The following is a 27,116-nucleotide window of genomic DNA, read 5'->3' on the forward strand; positions in this document are numbered from 1 at the left end:
AATGTTTAGAAAGGATAAGAAACCACACATGTAAAATCTTAGGAATGCAAATATCTGACTTCATAAAAGATTTAAATGTAAATAGAATAGTATGTAAAATTTTATGATAAAAAATGAGAAATTGATATGAATTTGATTAATTTCTAGGAAAATTCTAATAAAGCTAAAAAATCCAATAAAATGAATAATAATATATTGCTATCAACCTAGACATTCTAGAAGCTGAGATTAGTATTTGGAACATTCTCAGAATAAATGTAAACTCCTCAGTCTCACTAATCTTCCCATTTCCAATCAATCACCAAATATTGATGCTACTTTCTAAATCTCCATCTCACATGCCTGTCCCTCTTTTCTGCTATCCACACCTGCTGCTTTATCTCAGGCTCTCATTAGCTGCTTCAGTACAAGGAGTTCAGTTCACATTTCTCCAAACTCAGCAACTAGCAAAGGACCTGGAATGAGAGAGGAAGTCAGAAAATGTTTGTCAAAGGACCATGATGAAGCTGTCACGAACCAATCATAAGATACAGGTTGTCTTCTGGCCTGGCGAATTTTTTTTTTAAGATTTTATTTATTTATTCCTGAGAGACACACAGAGAGAGGCAGAGACATAGGCAAAGGGAGAAGCAGGCTCCCTACAGGGAACCTGATGGAGGACTCCATCCGGGGAGTCCGGGATCATGACCTGAGCCAAAGCTAAACACTCAACCACTGAGCCACCCAGGTGACCCTGACTTGGCAAATTGAATTGGTAAATGCATCCCTTCTGTATCTAATAGACATTCTCTGTCTAACAGAGACAATGAAGAAAGGCAACAGGGCATCCATCTGGCTATGACTTAAGGAATCTTTAAATCTTAAAATCTCAGAGTCTGTGCCATTCACGACACAAGGAAGATTAGATACAGCATGCTCTAAGGAGTCACCAGGGTTCAAAATATCTTGGTTCTCCTAGTGAGACTATGAATACTTTGAGGTAATAGTTTTATTTCATATCTTCCCCTGTGCCTTACACTGTAGATAGCATGGGTAAAGAAGTCCTTGGCCTCTCAATGGGCCTTACATTAAATCCCCTCTATCCTGTTTAAGACTATAACTCCAGATATTTCTCCTCTTTCCAACATCATCAAATTTTGGCTTTCTCTCTCTGGATCATTGCCATCAGCATACTATCATGATGGTATTTCTCAAATCTTTAACCAGACACACACACACACACACACACACACACACACACACCTCCTCTTACTTCTTATTTCACTTTCCCACTAGCAACTACCTTATGTCTTTGCTTTAAAACTTCTTTAAAGAGTCATCCCTACTGCTGTTTCCAACTCCTCCCCTTCCACTTTCTCTGAGGCACACCTAGCAGGCATCCTCTTCACATCAGCAGAATGCTTTCCCTGAGGATGCCCATGACCTCCGTAGTGCTCATTCCAATGGGAAATTCTCCAGTCCCATCCTACTGAGTGATTGGTCAGCAGCATTTGACACAGTTGTTCTGCTGTTTTCCTGGTTCCAGGAAACATGCTCTCCTACTTTTCCTCTGCCTCACTGATCTTCCTCCTCAGTCTCCTTTCTGGTTTCCTCTCTTCCCTTTGACTTCTCCATGGTTGACTGACCCATAACACACACATCTCTCCTTTATGTACACTTACTCTGGTGATTTAACCCAATATCATGGTTTTAAACACATGCTGGAACCTCTACATTTATATCCCCAGCACAGAATTCTCCCTTCAACTCCAGATTCATACAAAATTGTCTACTTTACACCTTCGCTCAGATTTCTAATAGATGTATCACATCCGAGATATACAAAACTCAACTCCTGATCCTTCCCCTCAAACATATTTCATCTGTAGCCTTCTTCATCTCAGGGAAGCCAATCTCATCCTTATTCAAAAATTATTGCAGTCAAAAGACTTAGAATCTTGAGATACCTGGATGGCTCAGTGGTTGACTGTCTGCCTTTGGCTCAGGGTATGATCCCAGAGGTCCAGGATCGAGTCCCACAATTGGCTCCTTGCATAGAGCCTGTTTCTTCCTCTGCCTATGTCTCTGCCTCTCTCTCTGTCTCTCCCATGAATAAATAAATAAAATCTTAAAAAAAAAAAAACCTGAGACTCTTTCTTAATTATCTTAATCACACACCCCACATCAGTTCCATCTTCAAATCCTGTTGGCTCTCCTTCCAACCTGTGTCCAGAATTTGACAGCTTATTCATCTCCACAACTCACCATCCTAGTCCATGTTACCAACATCTTTCACTTAAATTACTACAACAATTTCCTACCAGGTCTCCTTTGTATCTTTGCCCTCCTACAGTCTACTCTCAGCATAGCATCCAGAGCAGTCACCTTTCTCTCAGGATTCTCTGTGGCTTCTAGATTCCATTTCACTCAGGATAAAATCCATAGGCCGAAAACAGCCTCAAGGCCCCACAAGATCTGCCTACCCCTATCATTTCTCAGAGCTCAGGGCCTGCTGCTCTCCCCTCAGCTCACTCCTCATTCATCAGAAATTGTCATGGAGCCACTGCTCACTTCAAGGGAGCCTGGGAAATCAAGCTCTGGGCACACTGCCACCTCAACGAAAATAGAGATGAATAAATATCAGTGAGGCAACCAGCAGTGTCATATACACAATTATCTTATTTTACAAGCAACAAAAAGTCTCAGAGAAGTTCAGTGATTTTGCAAGAAAGTTCAGTATCTATTTTAGAAAGTAACTTAGCTAGAAAATTGTCAACTAGAACTCAAACCCAGGTCTGACTCCACATCTTCTTAGCTTTTCTATGACATCGGGCAACCTCCTTCATTTAATAGAAAATTACAGGCCTTTGAATGACTTTGAGAAGAAAATTGGTTCTCTCAAGCTGTCTAGTCTCAAATAGTCATCTCATAAATGTTTTTGATGATGATTAAAATTTTATTTTCAGACACTATCTATCTGTGTCAGAATGAGATTTTTAAAAACTCATTTTAAGTATGTATATGTTTCTTCTCTCAAGAGTCATAGGAGTAAAGTTTAACAAATATTTGTTTGAATTTTAACAAAACTTTAAATCAGTTTTTCTCAATCTAGGTTACATATTCTATTCTTCTATGGAACTTTTAAAATTACAGATTCATTTATATATTTAAATTTTATTTTTAATTATACTATAATTAACATACAGCATTACATTAGTTTTAAGTGTACAATATAGTGATTCAACAATTCTATACATTACCCAGTGCTTATCATGTTGTGTACTCTTAATCCTCTTCTCTTCTTTCACCCATTCCCCAACCCACCTCTTCTCTGGTAACCATCAGCTTATTCTCTATATTTAAGAGTCTGGTTTTTTGTCTCTTTTTCCTGTGTTATTTCCTAAATTCCAAATATGAGTGAAATAATATGGTATTTATCTTTCTCTGACTTATTTCACTTAGTGTTATACCCTCCAGATCCATCTATGTTATTGCGAATGACAAGATTTCATTCTTTTTATGACTAATATTCCATTGTATATATACCACATCTTCTTTATCCACCCATCTATTCATGGATACTTGGATTCCTTCCATGTCTTCTCTATTGTAAATAATGGTGCCATAAACATAAAGGTGCATATATCTTATTGAATCAGTATTTTTGTATTCTTTGGGCAAATACTCAGTAGTGGAATTATGGATCATATGGTAATTCTGTTTTTAATAAAATCACAGATTCTTGAGTCTTATATACAGATTCTGATCTGGTGTATTGGGGGAGTCTAAGACTGAGCATTAAGAAAAAATAACTTCCCTTATCATTTTACCATAAAGCCAAATTTTAAAATCACAAGTTTAGTTAAATAGCCTTAATAGCTCCAATCTCCTATTCAGAGACTGCAGGCATCCTCATGAACTGATGGCTACATTTCTCTTGCTTGTCTCCCATCACTTCTATCCTTAGACTATATGCCATAGACTGAATAAAGTAGGGCACTTCCCTGCCACTGCTGTAAGGTTTCATATTTCTATCCTAATTGCAATGTAGCTGCTTTGAATGCTTTACTCTTCTGACACCCCATCATCTTATAGCCAAACTATTTTTTCCATTAAGATTCATCATATACATCACTGTCTCTGTGGGGAGACCTCCCTTTTGGCCTTCACTGCGCTGTTACAGAAGCTGCTAGAGACCACCAAAGATTGCCGTCTCTCTTCTTTATGAAGATTACATTGATTTTTCTTAGAAGTAGCTGCCAATTTTCCAGCCATCACACATCAAGGTAAAGCCATATAACTGGTTCTAGCCAATGGGATATGGGCGTAAATGGCATGTATCGTTTCTAGGAAGAAATCTGAGAATCAGGGGAAGGATCCCCCATGAATTCTTCCCTTTACCTACTGGCTGGACAACCTCCACAGAAACAGTTCCAATCTCTGAGTCATTGCCTAGAGGAAAGACAACCAGCAGAGCTGCCTGTTCAGGGCAATCAGGGTTAGATGTTATGTGAGAAAGATAATAATTTTTCTTTGTATTAATCCCCTAGGATTTGGAGTTCTTTTTGACAGTAGTTCCCTATTTTATAAAACATGAATTTTGCCCTCTACTTAATTTAATACCTGCTTTGCAGAATAATATTTATTTCTTTACATGTCTGTCTCCCTTACCTATTTGTAGATTCCTGGTACCCTGGGTCCAGGAATCTGAGTAGGCACTTGATTAAAGTCTGTTGAATTGAAATCCATTAGGAGTGCTAAAGGATGCTTACAGAGCCAGGGCTACAGTACAAGTCCATAAGATTCTATCTCCCACCGTGGATCTATGGTGCCCAAGAACTGTCTTTCCTTTTATGAACACAGCTATTCTACTCCATATTCAGGACACTCTAACCCACCAAAGTCTCTCCTTATCAAAATAACCAAGTTGATTCTTTATCACCTCTACCCTGTGTGTTATATATATAACTATCTAAATTTGTGGGGATACCATGCTTTTCTCTGTTGGATCAATAAATTCTAGTAACTAGTGAAATTTTATTCATTTTTTAGTGAATTCTCAGCAAAATGAGTCCCTAAGTACCCATGAACACAGCATGAACATAACATTTTATTAATAAAGAACTTACTTCTAGCTCTTTATGTGCCCATTTTCCCTATTAGTCTCTGCAAGAGGGCAAGAGCCTCTTGTACCCTTGTGTCCTTAGTAGCTACTTCATGCTTTACTCTGGACATTAATGTGTTTTTTAGTTGAACAGCATGAAGCATTTAAGAAGAATTTAACTAAAAGATTTTGATTGCTCTCTAATAAAGATTATTTTCTATAGGAAATTCTTAGAACCTTCTCTAATCAGATTGAACAGTTGTTAAAGCATAATTGCTTATTTATTTATATACACAATTGTGTCCTTTCAGGAAAGTGCCAAAGACCTTTGTTGACCAGTAAGAAAACCTTGACTTCCTAGACTATAGAGTGTGTTTTTATACTATATGTTTAAGAGATGGTCCTAGTTGTAGCTTTCTTTATCATTAATAGGAACTAAGCTACTAAATATGGCTTTCCCATGGCCTCGGTCTCAAATGAGTTAGTAGCCTATTCCAAAAGCAACACTCATCTTCTCTGAAAATTACCTAATGCATGAGAAAGAGAAAATAACAACAACAACAAAAAAAAGTGGGAAAGAACGTCCTCAGCACGTTAAAAATTAACACACTTGATTCCCTAGATGTGCTTGACAAATTTGTAGATGTAGGTTTTGGAAGCTATTAATTATAGACTTGGCTTTAAAAATACTGCTTATCTTGTTTTTCAACCTACAGAGTAGCCATATTACAATTTTAGAACATATAAGTTATTTTCAAAGCTGCACATCTTGAATGATTAGTACTCTTACTTAGCTTAGGAATCTTTACTGTATTGTTCCCAAATTCTTTGCATTCTAGACAGGCTGAGAGGTCTCAAGAACTATATTTCCCTCACAAGGTACAAGCTAACTGCCCATCCAGTCTAATCATGTTGCCTTTTCACTATTAAAGATTAAGTTATTGGCCAGCCCCTGTGGTGCAGTGGTTTAGCGCTGCCTGCAGCCCAGGCATGATCCTGGGGACCCCGAATCGAGTCCCGCGTCAGGCTCCCTGCATGGAGCCTGCTTCTCTCTCTGCCTCTCTCTCTCTCTCTGTGTCTCAATAAATAAATAAAATCTTTAAAAAAATTAAATTAAATTATTAAAATTTATATATATTATATATAAATAAATTTATATAAATTTATATTATAAAAATTAAATTATTAAAGATGTGAATCTGACATCTTTATCTCTATCCCTGCATTCCTCCCTGGCTTTCAAACCTCACAATCATTGCTCATTTTTATGACCAAATTAAAACGTGTGTCTGACTTAATGATCAGACACTAGAACTGTTGTTAACTTTAATCTACACCACACCCTGGGTTTCTTAGAGCCATTCATTAAAATTGCTCTTGGTGGTCTTTATTATTAGATCTCCAAGTTTCAAATAGAGAATCTATGAATTCAGAGCACACATTTAGGATTATTAAAATCAAAGAAAAATGTGACTACAAATTTGCCAAGTCGTCCTGACTTTGGCTCAACTGGATCAGCAGCCCTCTGTCAGAAAACCAAGCTTATGAAGAGTACAGCCCATATTTCGGAGGAATCTGATTTGAGTTTAGCCTGTCAGAATGATGGGGAGGTTTCCAGCTTGTTGTAAAAAAATGTGTTGAAAGATAGTGTTTGATCATTTACGGTACCCAAAGCCAACGTTATGAGAAAATTTCTTTATTAGGCAATAAGGAGCAGATCCCAAGATTCACTGAGACAGAGAGAGTATCCCACAAAGAGCCATATTTCCTTAGCAGATATTTAAGACAACATATAGGGAAAGAAAAGATATTGTTTAAGCATGACATGGAATCCACACACAATCAAAAGTGGCTGAATCAAAACCAGCAGGCTTAGAATCTGGTCTGAGTCCAGCTCACTGGTTCTGATGAGAAGGGCAGCCTTGTCTCAAGTCCTGCACCTGTACTTGGCATACCTGGATCCTTTAGGTCATTGACCCTCAAGAAGGCCAACACTAGCAGACTATCTGATGGCGTGAGGGCATGTTAACATTGCATATTCCTGGGACCAACTACAAATCAACCCAATCAGAAAAATAGATCCACCTTTAGGAATGGAGACTTTAGAATCTTGATTTTTATAAATAGTCCAGATAATTCCTATTCAAGTAAACACTATGCTGGTGCCAATCTTAACGTTAGGCAGAAATTAAGATCTAGGGACAGAACCTAAGATTCTGAGACTCAGCATCATCACCCTCATCAGCATTCTCACCCTGACTTGGTGGCCCAAGTCTGAACAAAGGGTGTTGCCTCTTCACTGAGATAGAGCCTCCACTTTGTGTCCCAGTTCAAATAATTGGGATTTTGCCTTATTCCTTCATAACTACCTGCTTGCAACCTACCTAAAACTCTGGGCCCCTTAGGAGGTGAGTCCTATGGCCTGGGCCTAGAAGACTGTCCTTGAACTGATCTGTGGCTGAAGTCTGCCCCCCTAATGACTGGCCTGCCTGCCCCTGGAAACAAGAATTACTGCTCCAGCATTTTCCTTCACTATCTACCACTCACCTTTTAGAATTATTGGTGCCTTGTATTCTTGCTCCTTCTCCCAAATCAAGACTACCACCTGTTGCCTATCCCCCAGAGGCTTTAGATGCTATAAATTGGACCACCTTTTCTTTCCTCCTGGCTTTGTGCCCCCAGGACCTTCTTAACTAAGGCATGAGTCAAGTTTTTTCTTATTCCTCATCCAATTACAGTTATCTGGGCCATGTCTAGCCATATCTCCAAGTATGTAAGATACTTTCTAAGGGAACTTTCAGCTACAAAACTCTGTAATACTTTGACTTAAGGTCCTTGAAAATATATGGCAATGTGTAGCAGGAAAGGGATGTGTTAATGAGTGAGTATTCCAAGTTTTCCCATGTTCCTCCAGATTGGAAGAGACAAGGCTACTGGAATGTAAAGATGAACAAAATGACAGACAAGCCACATAAGCACACCCCAGGGAGTCAGACTACACAGACTATAGAGTTAAAAGTTGGGTAACCAACTGTGTCAGTGTCCCTGGGACTGAGGGGATACTGGGCATGAAATGTTCATTGCAAAAGTTAGAAAAGTTCCTGACAAACCAGGATAATTTGGCCAGTCTAGAAGTTGAAATTGTTGGGAGTGCTGCCAAATCAAAGATTCAGAATACGAAAGAACTATAGCAAAAAGAAAAGGAAAGTAGATTTCGTTAATGTATTTTGAGAAAATAAATAAATGTCAATATTTCTTTTAATTACTCAAGACTGTTAGACTATACTTGTTTGATTATAACTTATTCAGAGAGTAGTTTACATGGGCCCTAGCATTTGTGTTAGTTACCTATTAACGAAAGAAAACACATTAATATTATCAATATTGTCAGATATTTGTGGAAAAATTACATGCCAGCCACAAATTGAAGTGTTTTACATAGATTATCTCAAATTATTGTTGCAACAACAACCTGGGTTTGATCCCTATCCTGCCATCTATTAACTGTGTCATTTTTAAGATTTATTGATTTATTTCAGAGAGAGAGAGAGAACATGAGTGAGAGGGGCAGAGGAAGAGAGAGAGATCTCAAGCAGACTCCATGCTGAGCACAGAGCCTGACACAGGACTTGATCTCATGAACTGAATTGAAAAATATGATCAAAATTCATATTTTTTGGATACTGCTGGTATTCATATTCTAACCAAATCTTAATTATTTCTCACCCTAATGAGAAATTCCAGAGTCAGACGCTTAACCAACTATGCTACCCAGGCAACACTTAACTATATAATTCGTACAAATAACTTAATCTCTCTAAACCTCATCTGTAAAATGAGGACAATAATATCTATTTATCAGGGAGATTTCAGGATTTAGTAAGACAAAACATGTGCTTAATAGACTTCCTTGCAGACAGTGAAGGATCCATAGATGGAACTCCTTTCGATTTTATTTTACTGTTATTATTATTATTATTATTATTATTACTATTACTACCTAGTAGTACCACAACTACTTGCTACTACTGCTATAACTACTGATACTATTATACCTACATCATTATCATCATCATCATGCCAGGTCTACAGTAGTCAATTGCAGAAGCAGGCTTAAATTCTAGTTCTCTAACTTATCATGATGACACATTTTCCTCCTTGTTATAGAAACATTAAAACCCAACCTGAGAAAGCATTTAATAAAGATCCTTGGCATCCAAAAGTTTCTTTGTAACATGGCCACAATGGTGCAGATAAGAATGCACAAAAATTTAAATGCACACAGCACAAAGAAACGAACTCAAAGCCATGGAATCTTAGGCAGTAATGATGTGTCTTTGGAATATTCTCCAAGTAAAATATAAAACAAGTACATTTATTGGGTTTTGGTTTATTTTTTTCTTCTTTTGGCTTCTGTAAGTGCACAATGAACACATGGATGACAGTCAATCCTTCTGGATTTTGCAGTACAGATTTGAAAGTGTAATAACAGATGTCAACAAGCTAACCCAACAGAACTCTAATTTTCTGGAACTGCATTTCTGTAAAAGTTAACAAAATAATAGACCTAATGCACTTTTAGCTTTGTGATTACTGACACGGTATTGTAAGAAGCCATCTTGCCTCTCTCTTCCCTATTTGACATAATAAAATGTTATTAACATATGTTCACATGTACAAATATTTCTAAATAAGAGTAAATGGAGGAACAGTTTGCAACACTCTCTTCTTCAAACACAAATGATTCCAATAGTCATTTTTATTACACAAGTAAGATACGCTATTAGTGAGAAAAATAAGTTAAAACAAGAAAATTTAAATCACCCATAATCCAACAACCTAAGATAACTACTGTTGATACTTTGTTGTTTATATTTCTTACTTCTAAGCAAATAAAAACTCATACACAGTTCATACACAAAATTTTTAATGTGCTAAATTCTAATCTTTTTCCTACAGCAAAATGTAGTAAATATTTTCCCATATATTTTGCATACAATAATTATATTCTACATCATGGTTTTATTTTTTTTAAGATTTATTTATTTATTTATGATAGAGAGAGAGACAGAGGCAGAGGGAGAAGCAGGCTCCATGCTGGGAGCCTGATGTGGGACTCGATCCCAGGACTCCAGGATCGCGCCCTGGGCCAAAGGCAGGAGCTAAACCACTGAGCCACCCAGGGATCCCCATACATCATGGTTTTAAATAATTGCCTGAAATTTCATTATGTCAATGCACCAAAAGGTACCAGTCATACCGCTGTTCATAGATTTTTGAGTTGTTTACATTTCCTTGTAATGGAAATTGTTGCTGTTATACACAATTCATTTTTTAAACATCCTTGTTTATACACCTTGGCACAGTTGTCAAAGCATATTTCCTTAAACATTAAAAATTCTTAGAAATGGGATTATGAAATCAGAAACTGAATATTTTAAGGCTTCTTAATATGTATTTTATAGTAAGTACTGTGCATGTATTTGTAAACACATACATAAATATTGCCATATCAACAGAACCAGTCATCTGGTTTACACTCCTAGCAGCAGGTATAAACCATCTGTCCCATTGCCCTTTACAGCTGAGTGAGCCAGGGGGTTTGCCTGGGGGTCATAGTCTCCAAGAGAAAACGTCTATGAGACCCTCTCGTCTGTGCTACTCTTATAATCCAAACGCCAGTTTTTGTGAGGACTTCCCACCCAACTGGTTGGTTGAATAGCTGCTGACAATGTCCACATGTCCCGTGACGTCACAAGCTAGCAAAGAAAACATTCAAAAATAACAAGGCAATTGACAATTGCTAGACACTATTAGAGAGGAAAGTTTTGATTGTTAACGCATATCTGTTTTGTCTTTACAAGTGGGACAGAAAAAAAGGATGGGTCACATTTGACAAATAAAAATATTTTTTCCTCTGAGAAACACTGAAAAAAAGAAGAGAAAGAATCATTACAGATTTGTAAAATCTGCTATGAATTTCCTGCCAGTTAGAGTAGGACATTAAAATGACAAAGGGTGGGGCACCTGGCTGGCTCAGTGAGTGGAGCATGTGACTCTTGTTTTGGGGTTGTGAGTCTGAGCCCCACATTGGGTGTGGAAATCACTTAAGAAAAAATCTTTTTAAAAAATGACAAAGAGCAAAATTTAAAACAAATTTCTCTCATTACTGGAAAACAACATTTTTTATCATTTCCTAACTGGAACATTTAAAAACTAAAACCCAAATGTATCAGTGTATATAAGCAACAGAACAAGACAGGGCATGTCTTCCTCAGGTTGCTGCTGGCTATGTACTGAAGGAAGCTACTGCGTGCTTCTTACTGGGCCCCTCTGGCCTCTGCTGGGGCCTACAGAACAGAAAAGAGAAGGTCCAGTGAGTCAGAGCTGGGGAGACACAGACATGTACTCATGATTGTCAAGGATGCAGGTTTAGAGAAGGCAAGAGTGCCATACACACTTGGGGCAAGCTGATAGATAAAAGTACTGGTTTCTATATCATAGGTCATAAAAGAGGATTTTCTTAATTATTTTACAAACAGTTGCCTCGTGCTTACTACGGGCTTTCCCAACTGTCACTCATTTCATCCTGTGACAAATCATCGTTGTGTTCCTATGGGGAAATTGAGGCTTACACAGAGTAAACATCCTACCTAAAATAATAACAGATCATAAGTGAAAAAACTAGAATTTGGACCCAGGGATGCTGGCTCTAAAACTCTACATTCTTAGCCCCATCAGATGCCATCTATTAGGATCAGTTTTAGAGACACGGTAGGGCTGAAATGTCTGAAGACTAAGGTTCAAGTTCCAGGACCACTTCCTATTAGCAGTTCTAAGAGACCAAGGGGCATTTGATTTCTCTAAGGCTCAGGCTGCTAAAAACAGGTGAAATCCACACTTGGCTCTATCCTTATCCTCTCCGTTGGACCTGTGACCTAAGCCCACCCGCATGGAGAGCTCAGCACACCTTTAAGTTCCCCATCCCACCCTGCTTCTCCTGAATTTGAGCCTACATTTTTGCTCGCAATCCAAAAAATTCTTATTCAGAATAAAGTGTGATAATTATTCCCCTAGAGAAGCTTTTGATATAAAAACATCAGAACAAAAAAAATGCTGTTTTTCTGAACATTTTGTACGGCATATGGAGGGGAGGAAAATACATTACATATATTAGAGAGAACCACTTAAAAGTTCCCCATAAATATTCCCATTGGTGGGCGCCTGGGTGGTTCAGTCAGTTAAATGTCTGCCTTCAGCTCAGCTCTTGATCCCAGAGTCCTGGGATGGAGCCCCAGTGGGCTCTCTGCACAGCAGGGAGTCTGCTTCTCCCTCCCCCTCTGCCTGCTGCTCTGCCTACTTGTGTGTGCATGCACACACATCCTCTATCTGTCTCTGTCTCCCTCTCTGTCAAATAAATAAATAAAATCTTAAAAAAAAAAAAATCCCCATTGGTCCCTTAGCTCCATAAGGCCAGGTGGGGAACTTTCTACATGATTTCTTTGTCTCAGTTCCCAGAGCGGATAACTATCTTCTCTCCTGAATTTCCACATAGGCATCTTGAAGGTAAGATCTTTAAGATCTCACTTCTTTCTTATAAAATGTAAAAGAACCTATTTATTTGTAAATTATTTAATCACTATATGGCTCCAGTGAGATGATGGATGTGAAAATAGCTCATAAAAATGAGGTACATCAGCAGAAGGTATAGCTGATACCCCCCAGAAGATGGTACAAGCCAAATGACCAAAACTTTGGCATAGCTAAATTTAACAAGTGGCTGTGCATGCTGAGGGATTAGAGGGGGCATTTCTACACACTGGTGACTCCCTGTGGGAGGCAAACGCTCTCCCACACACCACACCATGGCAGTTACAGCAGAGACAACACAGAGCTAGTGAAACAAAGTTCCAAATCTGACTTTAAGCAACTCTCCTAAAAATGCAAACAGCCCCCTCCCTCCCAGTTATTTAATCCTAACTGGTCTTCCTTTTACCATCTTAGCTTCTTACCTTATTTATGAAAGTCTCAAATGTATATTCTATACCCACTGTCTCCCATTGTGTCTCCTCCTGCCCACCTTGAAATCTGGACTCTCCCTCTCCAGTGCTACAAACCCAACAGCTGCTTACAGGGCCACCAAGACCTCCCTGATGGGAAATACCGTGGCCATGTCCCCTGCCTCATCTCCTGGCCCTCCTGACTGCATTTGGCATTTGCAAGGTTACTCAGGGAGGAGTTTCAGGTAAGAGGACTCTTACTTAAAGGCAGATAAGATGAACCGATTTGTGCAATGATCTTTTTAAGTTATAAAAGGAATATATTTTAACTACCGGCTTTGTCAAGTCACGTGGCATCTCAGGAAGGCACAGCCAATCCTCGGAAAATTCTTCCAAATCGTGCAGTTCGTACATGAAAGAAACGTGCTAGAGCTCTTCTCAGATTTGGCAGCAATCCCCAAAATTTACATAGCGCTACCAGGCACAAGGTATAAAGCTGAAACAAATTTTTCTACATTATTAATAATAATAAATAGATTTCAATCATCCACATTAGGAAAAAAATTGCATTACTTCTGCATTCTCTCTATGGGAAATATTATAAAATTACTATCTTATGCAAAGGTGATTTAAAAAGGGTATAGTCAAAAAACACAGAGGAAACAGTAATATGGACATGTGCAGGGCAGAACATTAATAAAAACAGTATGTTCTTTTTCTGGATTTTATGATGTGTATAGTATTTCTCAGATCTTATTAATTTGTAACTTCTTGTGATTTCTTGTTTCTAATAAATACTTTTTTGTGTACTTTTGTATTTCTAATTTTTAAGAGGATTTAAAAAGGGGCAGGGGCCTGAGAATTATATAAGTCCACCCAAACCCTGCATCCTATTAATTATACACTAGCTCTTCTATCATAGGAATACAGACTATTAACTCAAGTACTTTTCTGGATAATAAAAATGAGGGATCATTATTAACATCTTATTAAATGACAGTAATTCCTCTCATCACTCCCATCTTCCTGGGCCCCCTACAGTTTCTCTGTCTATGAGTATATGCACAACTGTGCAACCTGCTGAGAATATAAGATAGATAATACCTCTGCCTCAAGTAGATTCGAGCCTAATGAGGGGAAGAAGACATGAACGCTAATAATTATGCAATAACTTGATAAGTGCTCTACAGTAGTTAAGAGCAAAGCGTCCTTAGAGGACCGAGAATGATTCCACCTGGGGAATTAAAAAAAACTGTCATAATAAAAGTAGTAGCTGAACTGAGTGTGAAAGAAGAAGAGCAAGTGTGGTGGGCAGAGCAGAGAGACAGCACCCTTGTGGGGAAAACTGCAGGTTAATATATGTAAGCAGAGCATCAAACATTCTAAAAACATAGATGTGCTATGCTGGCAGACAAAGAACAAAGAAACAAAACCAAGCCACCACCAAAAAAAGAAGCATCACGAGCTTCACAGAAAAATTAATAAGTGGTGAGTTTGTAGGCAGCATCCTCTAATATACCGAACATTTATAAAGCCTGAAAATTTGTAGACAGAAGCTCTGGTATCAAAGAGGCTTGGGCATTGAATCCTCCAACTCATATTAGCTCTGTCATCTGGGACACCTGTGTAATTCCTCTAAGACTCTGTTTCCTCGTCTGTGAAATGATCAGATCAGGACTTAGACCAAAGGATTGTCATGAGAAATAGACCAATTATGCGTGGTATAAAGTAGTGCTGAGCAAATGTGACCTGTTATCATTAAGGTTTTCCTAACATTAAAGATAGATATGAATTGCACATCTCCTCATTACCCTGATAACTAAACCCCAAGAAAGTCAGCACCTGTCAGCTGAAAGAATCAATCTGGAAGATGGGAAGTTCTTGCAAATAGCCAGAGCATTCCAAAGAATTCCAGAAATGCTGGTGCATTCTCTATCACATTCCTATAAGCACAGACTAATTTAAACACATGGCCAAGGCACTCCACAGCAGAAATGTAAACAGAGGACAAAGGCCAAAAAACAAATCCCCATGGAAAATAACCCTCCTGCGAGGAAATCAGCACTCAATTCCACATGCGGGAAGATGTGGCTCAGGATATGTTCCTACAGAAATCAGGGTCATGTCACTTTTTCACTTTTAGACTCAGTACGAGTGTCTGCGGGTGATGCAAAAACTTTGCCCTCCTTGAAGAGAGCCCTTTTTCAGACAACTGCAAGTGAAACAACAACTTGATCCTTCCGGCTTTAACCAAATTCACTGCTTAATAGCACAACATGTGCTTTTTTAAGGAGGGACACCAACCTCCTGGGTTTAATCAAAGAAAATTATAGAGCAGTGAACCATGTTACATTTTAGGCCAGCAGGCCATTAAACCTGTCACTTTAGAATTAAAAGGTAACTATTCAGTCCTAAAGACACTGAGAAGAGGAAACTGATACCTCTCTCTTCTCAGTTTTTGTGACTTGGTTTTTGTGACTGGGGAATCTGAAACTGTAGGTATTTGCAAGTTGATCCTCCCCACAATGTGGCTACAATAACAACAGTCTGTGAATATTGGTTATTTTGCTTTGCTTTGCTTTGTTTATAGAACTATGGGGGGACGATAGGTTCACAATCTAGAACCTGAAATACATGGAATTTCTTAGGCATGTAACAATTTCCCCTGAGCACAAAAACACAAGAATTTATGCTATGGAAATTTGTCAGTCAGACCTAATCAGTACTGGCCTTCAGATGAGAACATATAAATATGGGACATCTCTAAACTTATTCACTTCTTGGCTTTTTTTGAAGCACCAATTCCACCGAATGTATTGTGCCAGAAAGTCATAACAACCCTAGTCAATAATTTCTTAGAAGATAATCAGTGAGTCATGAAAGGAGAAGGGACAAATCACCTCTCGAAGGAGGATCTATATGAAATGAAAGCTCTCTATCATTTCACTGGAATGAGGCACTTTTACAGACCTCATTATGTTAGATGGTAACAACAAACAGTCATGAGATGACAGGCAGGCACTGCGTGACTCTGTGGATGTACTTACACAAAGTGACAACTTCTGAAGACAACAGACACTGATGAACTTACGGTTCCTTCCTACCAAACTAAATGATCTTACCTGGCCATCTGGGAGCAAGTGATCATGGAACAGCTCTGGGAAAATATTACACAAGTAATAATCTTTGTGGCTGATCAGAGGATCATTATATGATGACATTAGATTAAACCTTTACTTAAGGTGGCATGGGTTCTAGAGAAAAAAAACTAGATTTAAGAGAGTTACCTTTAAGAGGAAATAGAGAAAATGTAGCAGATAATAGTTGTCAATCAGGCTCCATCCAGCCACATACTCTTATCCTATTTCTTCCTCATCGAATATTATGAAAGAAGCCCCAAATAAATGTTTTATTGAGGGAAGCATGAAGGATTTCTATTATTTGTCAAGGCTACACTTCACCAGTCATACTTGAATGAAGCATGAGATTCGCCTTCATTTGCAATTAAGCCGGGCCCCTGGCAGCCTGCCTTTGTCCTCTCAGCCCATCTTAGTGTCTCTGTCAGATTTGGGATATAGCACCAAAGTCTTTGGAATTTCATATTTACCTTATGAATATTTAAGACAGTATTTTGCAGTTTTTCCCAAATCATGGTACTTAGAGGAAATGATGTTACTTCTATTCTACAATAAAGAGATAAGGCAGTGTGCGTCCATGACTGACTAGCTGGGGAAGGAGACGGAAGTGGGACGAGGAGCTCAGGCCCCCTGGGTCATGCCCCACACACTTAGACCGCATGGATCAGTATCTGCACACACCAAGAACCCAGCACGGCATCTGCCAAAAGGGATGGGGATGTTTAAAGAGAGGGGATGTTTTCAAGTGTTCCCCTGGGAACAAAAGAGAGTCTAAAGTCTAAGGTCCTTGTGGTAGTCTAAGGTCTAAGGTAGGGTAGGGGTCCTTGTAATAAGAGTTAATATTATTTATCAAAAGATAATATTCTCATATTGCTGATTACATTTTATCTACAATTTAAATAACTTTGCTATGAATATAACTTATAAACCATTTATGTATAGTCTTCTTTTCATCTTTTAATTCTCTGAGCACTTGGCATATATGTTGTGCAAAGTACACAGCCTTTAGCGTGAAATAGACTTCCTTGAAAATGCTGATTGTGCACACCTCTGGCCTCAGGCAGATCCCACACCCTTTCCAAGCCTCAGTTCTCCCACATTAAATGGGAACACTAATACCTACTTCAAAAAATAGTAACGCTTTTTTTCAGTTTAAAATGTTAGTAGCACAGAAAAATAGATGCTCATTAAATAGTAGCTCGCTTCCTCTTCCTAGAGAGAATTAGTATAGCAGTTAAATTCAATCTGTTATCTTCCTTTACTCCTTCTGCTTTCCACTGTCCTCTACCATCCTCTCTCTGCCACTTGCCTCTCAGCCTCTTCCCCTTGTTTTCTATTTCTACATTGTCTGTGGCCTCCTCATCATCATGCTCATACTTTCTTCTCTCTCCAAACTGGAGCAAGGAGGGATAAAGGGGGACATGGAGAGGAACGAAGAGGCGATTTCATTCTTCAAGTCCCAACTCTTAAAAGCACTGCTCAAATCATCTCAAGTGATTACAAAAAAAAAAAAAAAAATTTTATCCAGAAACTTACTGTGTTCAAGTCCTGTGCTGTTTGATCTCTCAGTCTCCATGAACAGCGACCCTTTGGATTCAGTGGCTGTCAACCTTCATACCACTTTGGCATGCCAGAAAAAAAACCGCACACAGACCCATCAGTAGGAAGAGTTCATGGAATTAGTGAGGCTTGTTAAGAGAAAGGGGTCCACATGCCAGGGACTCAAGTGTTATCTGCTTATTGCATCAATATTTTAAATAGAAACCAATATGGGGCACCTGGGTGGCTCAGCAGTTGAGCATCTGCCTTCCGTGCAGGGTGTGATCCCAGGTTTCCGGGATCGAGTCCCACATCAGGCTCCTTGCATGGAGCCTGCTTCTCCCTCTGCCTATGTCTCTGCCTCTGTGTGTGTGTGTCTTTCATGAATGAATAAATAAAAATCATAAATAAATAAATAAATAAATACCCACCAATACAAATACCTAAGGAAGTAAATTTGGGAAATGCTATGAATTCACAAATCAGATACAAACCGCTTGCTCCAGGCCTAAAACACAAATCAAGGTGAGCATACAGTAAACTTAAAAGAAAGAAAGATATTAGATAATTACAACCCTTTCTTTTAGATTTTTTCTTTCATTATCATCCATAATACAGGGAAAACTCAGAATATATTTAAAGTTGGCAAATGTTCTCTGAGTTCTCCTAGCCTCATCACCAAAAAACAGTAAAAAGGAGCAGCTGACTATAACAGTGTGGTGGAGACAGCAAGAATTGGTCTACCAATAAAATTTCCAAGACAATGAACTCTACAAAGAACTTGCAGGGTGGAATACATCTACACCCACTTTCTGAAATGCTTACTCTGGTGGTTCACACACTATATGACCTTAGTTGAAAACAGCAGACACCATACCATGTTAGCAAGCTTATAAACAAAAATGTCACAATGGTTTGGAAAGGCAGTGACAGTAGATCTGAAACTGCCACTAATATAAAGCCAGCGTAGAAGAAGGGGAGCATAGGGGTCATTTTCACAGTCATCTCATTAAGAGATTTGTCCAATGGCACTATTCATAGCTCTTAAAATACTAATTACTGTTTCCTTTGTGATGTAATCACTCACAAGATTCTAGACACGGTGCGCCATGTGGCAAAAGGGTTGTAGTAGTACAACCTTAACTACATTGATGAACTTTTAGTAGATTTGCCTCTATGAAAGGTGAGATGCTCTGTAAAGACACCATAGTAATGACCCACAAGTCAAGAACCATAATACTGTGAGTAACTCCAATTTTATTCTCTGGCTGAGAAAGATGAAATCAGGTGGATTTTACTGTCATTTTAGAAGTAAAAATTAATCATATGTGTGTTGTACTTCATAAAATTATATTAATATCTCTGCATTAGTATCTATATTGATATCTCTCCAATATCTCCATATTGGACATTAACTGTTTGCTTATATCTTTATGGTAATAAGATGTCATATAGTTCTGCAGAGTATTGTTTTAACAAGACTAAAGTTTGGATGGGGGCAGATGGCTTAGTTGTACAATGACAGAGGATATACCCTTTGCGTAGAATTCAGTACGAAAACTGCCCTCTGGTGTAGATTAGCAAATGGCCCTGGATGACAAGAAAAGAGAGGAGAGAGGAGAAAGAAACATAATAGCAATTATTGAAGAAATATACTTCTAGGCAAACTTTCACTTAAAAAATCATTGTGTCATCATTGGAGGGATGTTAGGGGAAATAAAGAAAATATGTTTAAAATGAAAACTATTGGGATCCCTGGGTGGCTCACCGGTTAAGCATCTGCCTTCGGCCCAGGGCATGATCCTGGAGTCCCGGGATCAAGTCCCACATCGGGCTCCCTGCATGGAGCCTGCTTCTCCCTCTGCCTGTGTCTCTGCCTCTGTGTGTGTGTGTGTGTCTCTCATGAGTAAATAAATAAAATCTTTTTTTAAAAAAGAAAATTATTGATCCATCAATTGGAAAAAGCAAAAATCCACAATAAGAGAGAGAGAGAGAGAGAGAGAACGGGAAGCAGAAATACAGGACAGACATTAGAAAAGCCTAGTTATTACTCCAGGTTTCTCAATCAATTAGAACAATTAAATCTCCTACTATCCCTATGCTCTTAGCCAAAGAGCCAATAGAAGACAAAGCCCAACTAAATAACACTCACGAGAATAATCAGCAAAATGGGCAAGGATATGAAGGGTAAAGAAAAAGGACCAGAAGTACTGGACGGAAGAGGAGGAAGGAAAAGAAATAAAAATGTTATTGTCTAGTTTATGTTTTGAAAATTAGAAACAATAAGAGACTTGGAAGAAGGATGGAGGAAGACAAAAGCAGACACATTTTCTGAGGGAAGCAGAGGAAGATAGCCCATTCTGCACACAACACACCACATCAGACCTCTCTGTGGCAAAGCAAAGCATGTGCTTGACGTGGCTGGCTGGCTGCTACCATCGCGAGTCATCATTTCCAGCAGCAGCAGCCCCAGGATACTCATTCACTATGTGCCACCATACTGTACAAAACGCTGTCAACAGATGATTTTATTTCATCATTTTAGCAGTCATATGAACAACATCTTGTTTTTATTCCTATTCTTAGAAATGAAGAAATCGAGTCTCAGAAAGCTGGAGATACTTACACTTTTCATTGACCATTTAGACTTGATAAGATTCTGCATCCACACATTCACACACTTAAGGATTAAAATTAACCTCCCTCTTGTCTATCCAAGTTGATGGAATTCTGCATTCCCTCACCTACATAGTGATTTTAGCATATAAGATTTTATAAAAAGATACTTTCTTATGTGTTTCAATGACCATCATTTTATAATTATTCTATTGCAGCACCACCCCATATCAATGATGCAGACAATCTTCCAACTGTAATTTTTTTTATTTTTAATAAAACTTCATTAAATTTCCCCAGTAACAATAAAACTTTGAGGTGACCATTAGGACACTCTTGCAGTTGACTTTAGTAGGCCATCATTTTAATATATCCATCTAATGCTATAGCCAGTTTATCTACTCCTGACTGACTGACTTAAGGAAATTCCTCATTTTGCAGAAATCTACTGGAAAAGTAGATGTACAGTTAGGATAAAGAAAGATTAGCACTTGTTAGTAGTCAAGCCGACAGACACATACATGCATATTGATTCTTTCTTATTGAAACAGACACTAAATTTTGAAAAAGTTTATATACATGTTTAAATATATTTTGTCTTGTTTAGAAGGTGGCTTGCACAAACAGACGATGTTTGAGACTCTGATCCTTCTGAACACAAGTTTTCTCTGGTGATCTAATGTGCTTGGTCAAATCATAAAGTTGAATTATAGAGCTCCAAAGTCTATGTCAGAATGTCAGAAGATCCTTGTTTAAAAAACAGAAAGGCCAAACACATGGAGGTTAAGGACCATCCTGCTAAAAGATAAAAGGGTCAACCAGGAAATTATGGAAGAATTAAAAAGATTCATGGAAACTAATGAGAATGAAGATACAACCGTTCAAAATCTTTGGGATGCAGCAAAAGCAGTCCTAAGGGGGAAATACATCGCAATACAAGCATCCATTCAAAAACTGGAAAGAACTCAAATACAAAAGCTAACCTTACACATAAAGGAGCTAGAGAAAAAACAGCAAATAGATCCTACACCCAAGAGAAGAAGGGAGTTAATAAAGATTCGAGCAGAACTCAACGAAATCGAGACCAGAAGAACTGTGGAACAGATCAACAGAACCAGGAGTTGGTTCTTTGAAAGAATTAATAAGATAGATAAACCATTAGCCAGCCTTATTAAAAAGAAGAGAGAGAAGACTCAAATTAATAAAATCATGAATGAGAAAGGAGAGTTCACTACCAACACCAAGGAAATACAAACGATTTTAAAAACATATTATGAACAGCTATACGCCAATAAATTAGGCAATCTAGAAGAAATGGACGCATTCCTGGAAAGCCACAAACTACCAAAACTGGAACAGGAAGAAATAGAAAACCTGAACAGGCCAATAACCAGGGAGGAAATTGAAGCAGTCATCAAAAACCTCCCAAGACACAAGAGTCCAGGGCCAGATGGCTTCCCAGGAGAATTTTATCAAACGTTTAAAGAAGAAATCATACCTATTCTCCTAAAGCTGTTTGGAAAGATAGAAAGAGATGGAGTACTTCCAAATTCATTCTATGAAGCCAGCATCACCTTAATTCCAAAGCCAGACAAAGACCCCGCCAAAAAGGAGAATTACAGACCAATATCCCTGATGAACATGGATGCAAAAATTCTCAACAAGATACTGGCCAATAGGATCCAACAGTACATTAAGAAAATTATTCACCATGACCAAGTAGGATTTATCCCTGGGACACAAGGCTGGTTCAACACCCGTAAAACAATCAATGTGATTCATCATATCAGCAAGAGAAAAACCAAGAACCATATGATCCTCTCATTAGATGCAGAGAAAGCATTTGACAAAATACAGCATCCATTCCTGATCAAAACTCTTCAGAGTGTAGGGATAGAGGGAACATTCCTCGACATCTTAAAAGCCATCTATGAAAAGCCCACAGCAAATATCATTCTCAATGGGGAAGCACTGGGAGCGTTTCCCCTAAGATCAGGAACAAGACAGGGATGTCCACTCTCACCACTGCTATTCAACATAGTACTGGAAGTCCTAGCCTCAGCAATCAGACAACAAAAAGACATTAAAGGCATTCAAATTGGCAAAGAAGAAGTCAAACTCTCCCTCTTCGCCGATGACATGATACTCTACATAGAAAACCCAAAAGTCTCCACCCCAAGATTGCTAGAACTCATACAGCAATTCGGTAGCGTGGCAGGATACAAAATCAATGCCCAGAAGTCAGTGGCATTTCTATACACTAACAATGAGACTGAAGAAAGAGAAATTAAGGAGTCAATCCCATTTACAATTGCACCCAAAAGCATAAGATACCTAGGAATAAACCTCACCAAAGATGTAAAGGATCTATACCCTCAAAACTATAGAACACTTCTGAAAGAAATTGAGGAAGACACAAAGAGATGGAAAAATATTCCATGCTCATGGATTGGCAGAATTAATATTGTGAAAATGTCAATGTTACCCAGGGCAATATACACGTTTAATGCAATCCCTATCAAAATACCATGGACTTTCTTCAGAGAGTTAGAACAAATTATTTTAAGATTTGTGTGGAATCAGAAAAGACCCCGAATAGCCAGGGGAATTTTAAAAAAGAAAACCATATCTGGGGGCATCACAATGCCAGATTTCAGGTTGTACTACAAAGCTGTGGTCATCAAGACAGTGTGGTACTGGCACAAAAACAGACACATAGATCAGTGGAACAGAATAGAGAATCCAGAAGTGGACCCTGAACTTTATGGGCAACTAATATTCGATAAAGGAGGAAAGACTATCCATTGGAAGAAAGACAGTCTCTTCAATAAATGGTGCTGGGAAAATTGGACATCCTCATGCAGAAGAATGAAACTAGACCACTCTCTTTCACCATACACAAAGATAAACTCAAAATGGATGAAAGATCTAAATGTGAGACAAGATTCCATCAAAATCCTAGAGAAGAACACAGGCAACACCCTTTTTGAACTCGGCCATAGTAACTTCTTGCAAGATACATCCACGAAGGCAAAAGAAACAAAAGCAAAAATGAACTATTGGGACTTCATCAAGATAAGAAGCTTTTGCACAGCAAAGGATACAGTCAACAAAACTCAAAGACAACCTACAGAATGGGAGAAGATATTTGCAAATGACATATCAGATAAAGGGCTAGTTTCCAAGATCTATAAAGAACTTATTAAACTCAACACCAAAGAAACAAACAATCCAATCATGAAATGGGCAAAAGACATGAACAGAAATCTCACAGAGGAAGACATAGACATGGCCAACATGCATATGAGAAAATGCTCTGCATCACTTGCCATCAGGGAAATACAAATCAAAACTACAATGAGATACCACCTCACACCAGTGAGAATGGGGAAAATTAACAAGGCAGGAAACAACAAATGTTGGAGAGGATGCGGAGAAAAGGGAACCCTCTTACACTGTTGGTGGGAATGTGAACTGGTGCAGCCACTCTGGAAAACTGTGTGGAGGTTCCTCAAACAGTTAAAAATAGACCTGCCCTACGACCCAGCAATTGCACTGTTGGGGATTTACCCCAAAGATACAAATGCAATGAAACGCCGGGACACCTGCACCCCGATGTTTATAGCAGCAATGGCCACGATAGCCAAACTGTGGAAGGAGCCTCGGTGTCCAACGAAAGATGAATGGATAAAGAAGATGTGGTTTATGTATACAATGGAATATTACTCAGCTATTAGAAATGACAAATACCCACCATTTGCTTCAACGTGGATGGAACTGGAGGGTATTATGCTGAGTGAAGTAAGTCAGTCGGAGAAGGACAAACATTATATGTTCTCATTCATTTGGGGAATATAAATAATAGTGAAAGGGAAAATAAGGGAAGGGAGAAGAAATGGGTGGGAGGTATCAGAAAGGGAGACAGAACGTAAAGACTGCTAACTCTGGGAAACGAACTAGGGGTGGTGGAAGGGGAGGAGGGCGGGGGGTGGGAGTGAATGGGTGACGGGCACTGGGTGTTATTCTGTATGTTAGTAAATTGAACACCAATAAAAAAAAAATTAAGAAAAAAAAAAATTAAGGCCAAGAGTAAAAAAAAAAAAAAAAAAAAAAAAAAAAAAAAAAAAAAAAAACAGAAAGGCTATTCCCACAGTTTAAAACAACAATATATTCAGATTCATATTATGGCAAGAGTAGATAAATATACATCAATTCTATTTTCTTTTTCCCCAGAAAAAAAGGAAGAATAAAACTCCCAGTATTCCCAAGGGATTCAGTTTGGGCCAATGACCTGGAGAGGAATGCAATATACCACTTTCATGCCTGTTTCATAAAATGCAATGTGTGACTATCCATGAAGGCAACCATGGAGACCACGTGTTGACTATGGCTGCATCGCACGACAAAGGAAAACCACCTCAAATGATAGGAGAAAAGAAACAAACCTTTACTTACTAAGCCACTGAGACTCCAGAGCTTGTTTATGATTGTACCATAAGAAAGCCCTACCTGACCCATTAAGAAAGTGGTACTGGCAATGGAGACTACCATCGTAAGACCTTTAAGATGTGCCAGTGCATCAGGTACCAAAGAATATGGTGATGTAAGTCATGAGGTAGGAAAGCAGTTGTAAAACTGTTATCAATAACTGGATAGAATCCAGCCTACTACTAAGTCAGAAGCCCTACAAAGTGGGAGGAAGGTGGGAAACAATCACAGTATTAGCGTGTACTGGCTAATATAGGCTGGATTTTGTAATGCCTTCATCACATGGAAGAGGTAAGCTCAGGAAAGAAGTAATTAGTTTGGAAAACTTTTAAATACAATTTTTATCTCAGGAACCATAATTCATTGAAGTAGCAATATTTCCAATTATATCTTTAACACTAAGGATGAACACCATCCACTAGCCAGATTTCATCAGCTGCCCTATTTTTCAGCCAGGCCTACTCCTTTTGGGTAGTAGAGGGGCAAAGACTGGAAGTGTAGAGAAAGAAATCAATTAATGCAGCCGTTACTACAAGCTTCAGAAAAAACCCTTTCTGAGGGAGTGGGTTAGAATCCATTTTTAAATAGCATTATGGCCTCTTTCAAATTTCAAAGGAATACTTTGGAATAACAATTTTCCTATCTAGAAGGAAAATAAGAAAGACCATTATCTTACAATTTTCTTGTTTAGACTATAAAGCCTTAAATAATATAAAACCAAACACAATTTTCAAATTTCCTTGAAAAATAAACCATAGATTAGGGTGGAGGACTTGGACAACATGATCTGGTATTCATTTCAGTGAGATGAACTTAATTTTCTACTTTGGGAGGCAACGCATGATAGTCATTGTTTAGCATCATTCCACTTAAGCCTCAAAAATCCTCATAAAAGAAACCTTATGGGGAATTTATTTGCCTCACATTATGCCAAAGTCCTGACAAGAGAGACCTTGGACTTGGTGACCAGAAGGGTTTCCACCCTGTCCAAGGAGGAATAGATCACCATGTGGACTAGAAACCTGGTTGAAGCACAGCCAGACAAATCATGTAGGTGCTATCTGACAATACTCGAAACTGGGAAGAGGGTAAAATCTGCCATGGACCAGTCCTTAAGAGACTTCCAATCCAGAGAAAAAGATAATGAGTAAAGAGGGTAGGAGTCTACCCAGTCTACTCAGTTATTAAAAGAATCAGGGGATCTGAGGTCTAAAATGGATCCTTCCAGTGACCAGAAATGTGACTTTGGAACAAGTCACACCTCCAATATGGACCTCATGCTCTGGTTCTACAAACCGAGGAAACTGGACTGAATTATGGATTGCCAACCCAAGTACCTAGAAGGATTCAGCAGGTATTCTAAATGGAGTGTAGACCGTGGCTAAGCAAAAAACATGAGCCCTTCTGAAAGGGCAGAGGCTGGCTATCCAACTCCAGCTGATTAATGGTTTGCAGGAAGACAAGCCCAGTGTTGCCAAACTTCCAACTCTTTCGAGAGAGGCTAAAAACCAGGGGGTTTATGGAAAAACTTTTCATTTATACACATTCACACCTAATTCAATGTTTTAAGCACACTACTGCCCAAATAAAAAGTATCTACTGGTGTGGTGCAGCCTGGCAACTACATATGTCCCATAGGCAGTCATCAAACAACTACGGCTGAATAAAATAATTTCTAGGACTCCTTCCATCTTTGAAGACAAATTTAAACTCACTACCTGATAAACGGCATTTTGTTTCCTCCACCTATAATGCAGTCTCTTTCTTTTCTCTCATTTTCAGAATATTTGGGAATGAACTCCCATACACTCCCCTTGGACCCTGAAGATCTGGCTTCCCCAAGCCACCAAAACTGTGTTCCAAATGCTATCCATGATCTGCTGATGATAAACTGGAAAACAATTGCCTTGCCTTTATTCTTATTAATTTGTAGCAACTCAGACTGTTAGCAACGCCTTTTCTTGAAAGTCAGCCATAAAAAACAACAACAAAGTCTCTTCTGGCTTTTCACATGTTTCTAATCACCTTGTCCCAGATTCTTTTGTGGCCTCTTTTCCTTCTACTTCCTAAATGTGGGTGTTCCCAGAGACACAGTCCCCAGCTCTCTACTATTCTAAGTGTTTTTCCTAAGATCTCATCTGTAACTTCAGCTTCAGACATCACTAGATTCATTCATATACACAAACATCTCCAATCCTGAGAAGCTCCAATGCTCCATTTCCAATGGCCATTGGAACATTTCTCCTTGGACTC

The 27,116-nt window shown here is 38.6% G+C and overlaps 1 protein-coding gene and 1 long non-coding RNA gene across 10 annotated transcripts in view; one reads left to right on the plus strand and one right to left on the minus strand.

Annotated features, from left to right (window-relative positions):
* Nucleotides 1–342: 342 nt before the first annotated feature.
* LOC144282511 (uncharacterized) lies at nt 343–18,611 on the minus strand. Its single transcript, XR_013350972.1, has 3 exons — nt 17,757–18,611; nt 13,417–13,579; nt 343–455 (listed from the first exon to the last, which is right to left on the minus strand). It is a non-coding gene; the product is annotated as an uncharacterized LOC144282511 (long non-coding RNA).
* Nucleotides 18,612–18,708: 97 nt separating this feature from the next.
* Nucleotides 18,709–27,116, plus strand: part of LOC144282510 (uncharacterized) — a 34,617-nt gene continuing 26,209 nt past the window's right edge. The window contains exons 1-3 of one of the 9 annotated variants that reach the window (XR_013350967.1): nt 18,713–19,000; nt 24,609–25,154; nt 26,646–26,850. Coding sequence is in view for 4 of the 9 variants with exons in the window: in XM_077846280.1 (XP_077702406.1) it covers nt 24,913–24,990 (78 nt within the window). In the remaining 5 variants the exon portion in view is untranslated. Of the gene's footprint in view, nt 19,001–24,608; nt 25,155–26,645; nt 26,851–27,116 lie in introns of those variants that run through there. The other 8 variants (XR_013350969.1, XR_013350970.1, XR_013350968.1 and 5 more) reach the window with 8 other exon arrangements.

Source organism: Canis aureus, chromosome 13 (genome assembly GCF_053574225.1).
Source record: "Canis aureus isolate CA01 chromosome 13, VMU_Caureus_v.1.0, whole genome shotgun sequence".
Classification (NCBI taxonomy): domain Eukaryota; kingdom Metazoa; phylum Chordata; class Mammalia; order Carnivora; family Canidae; genus Canis; species Canis aureus.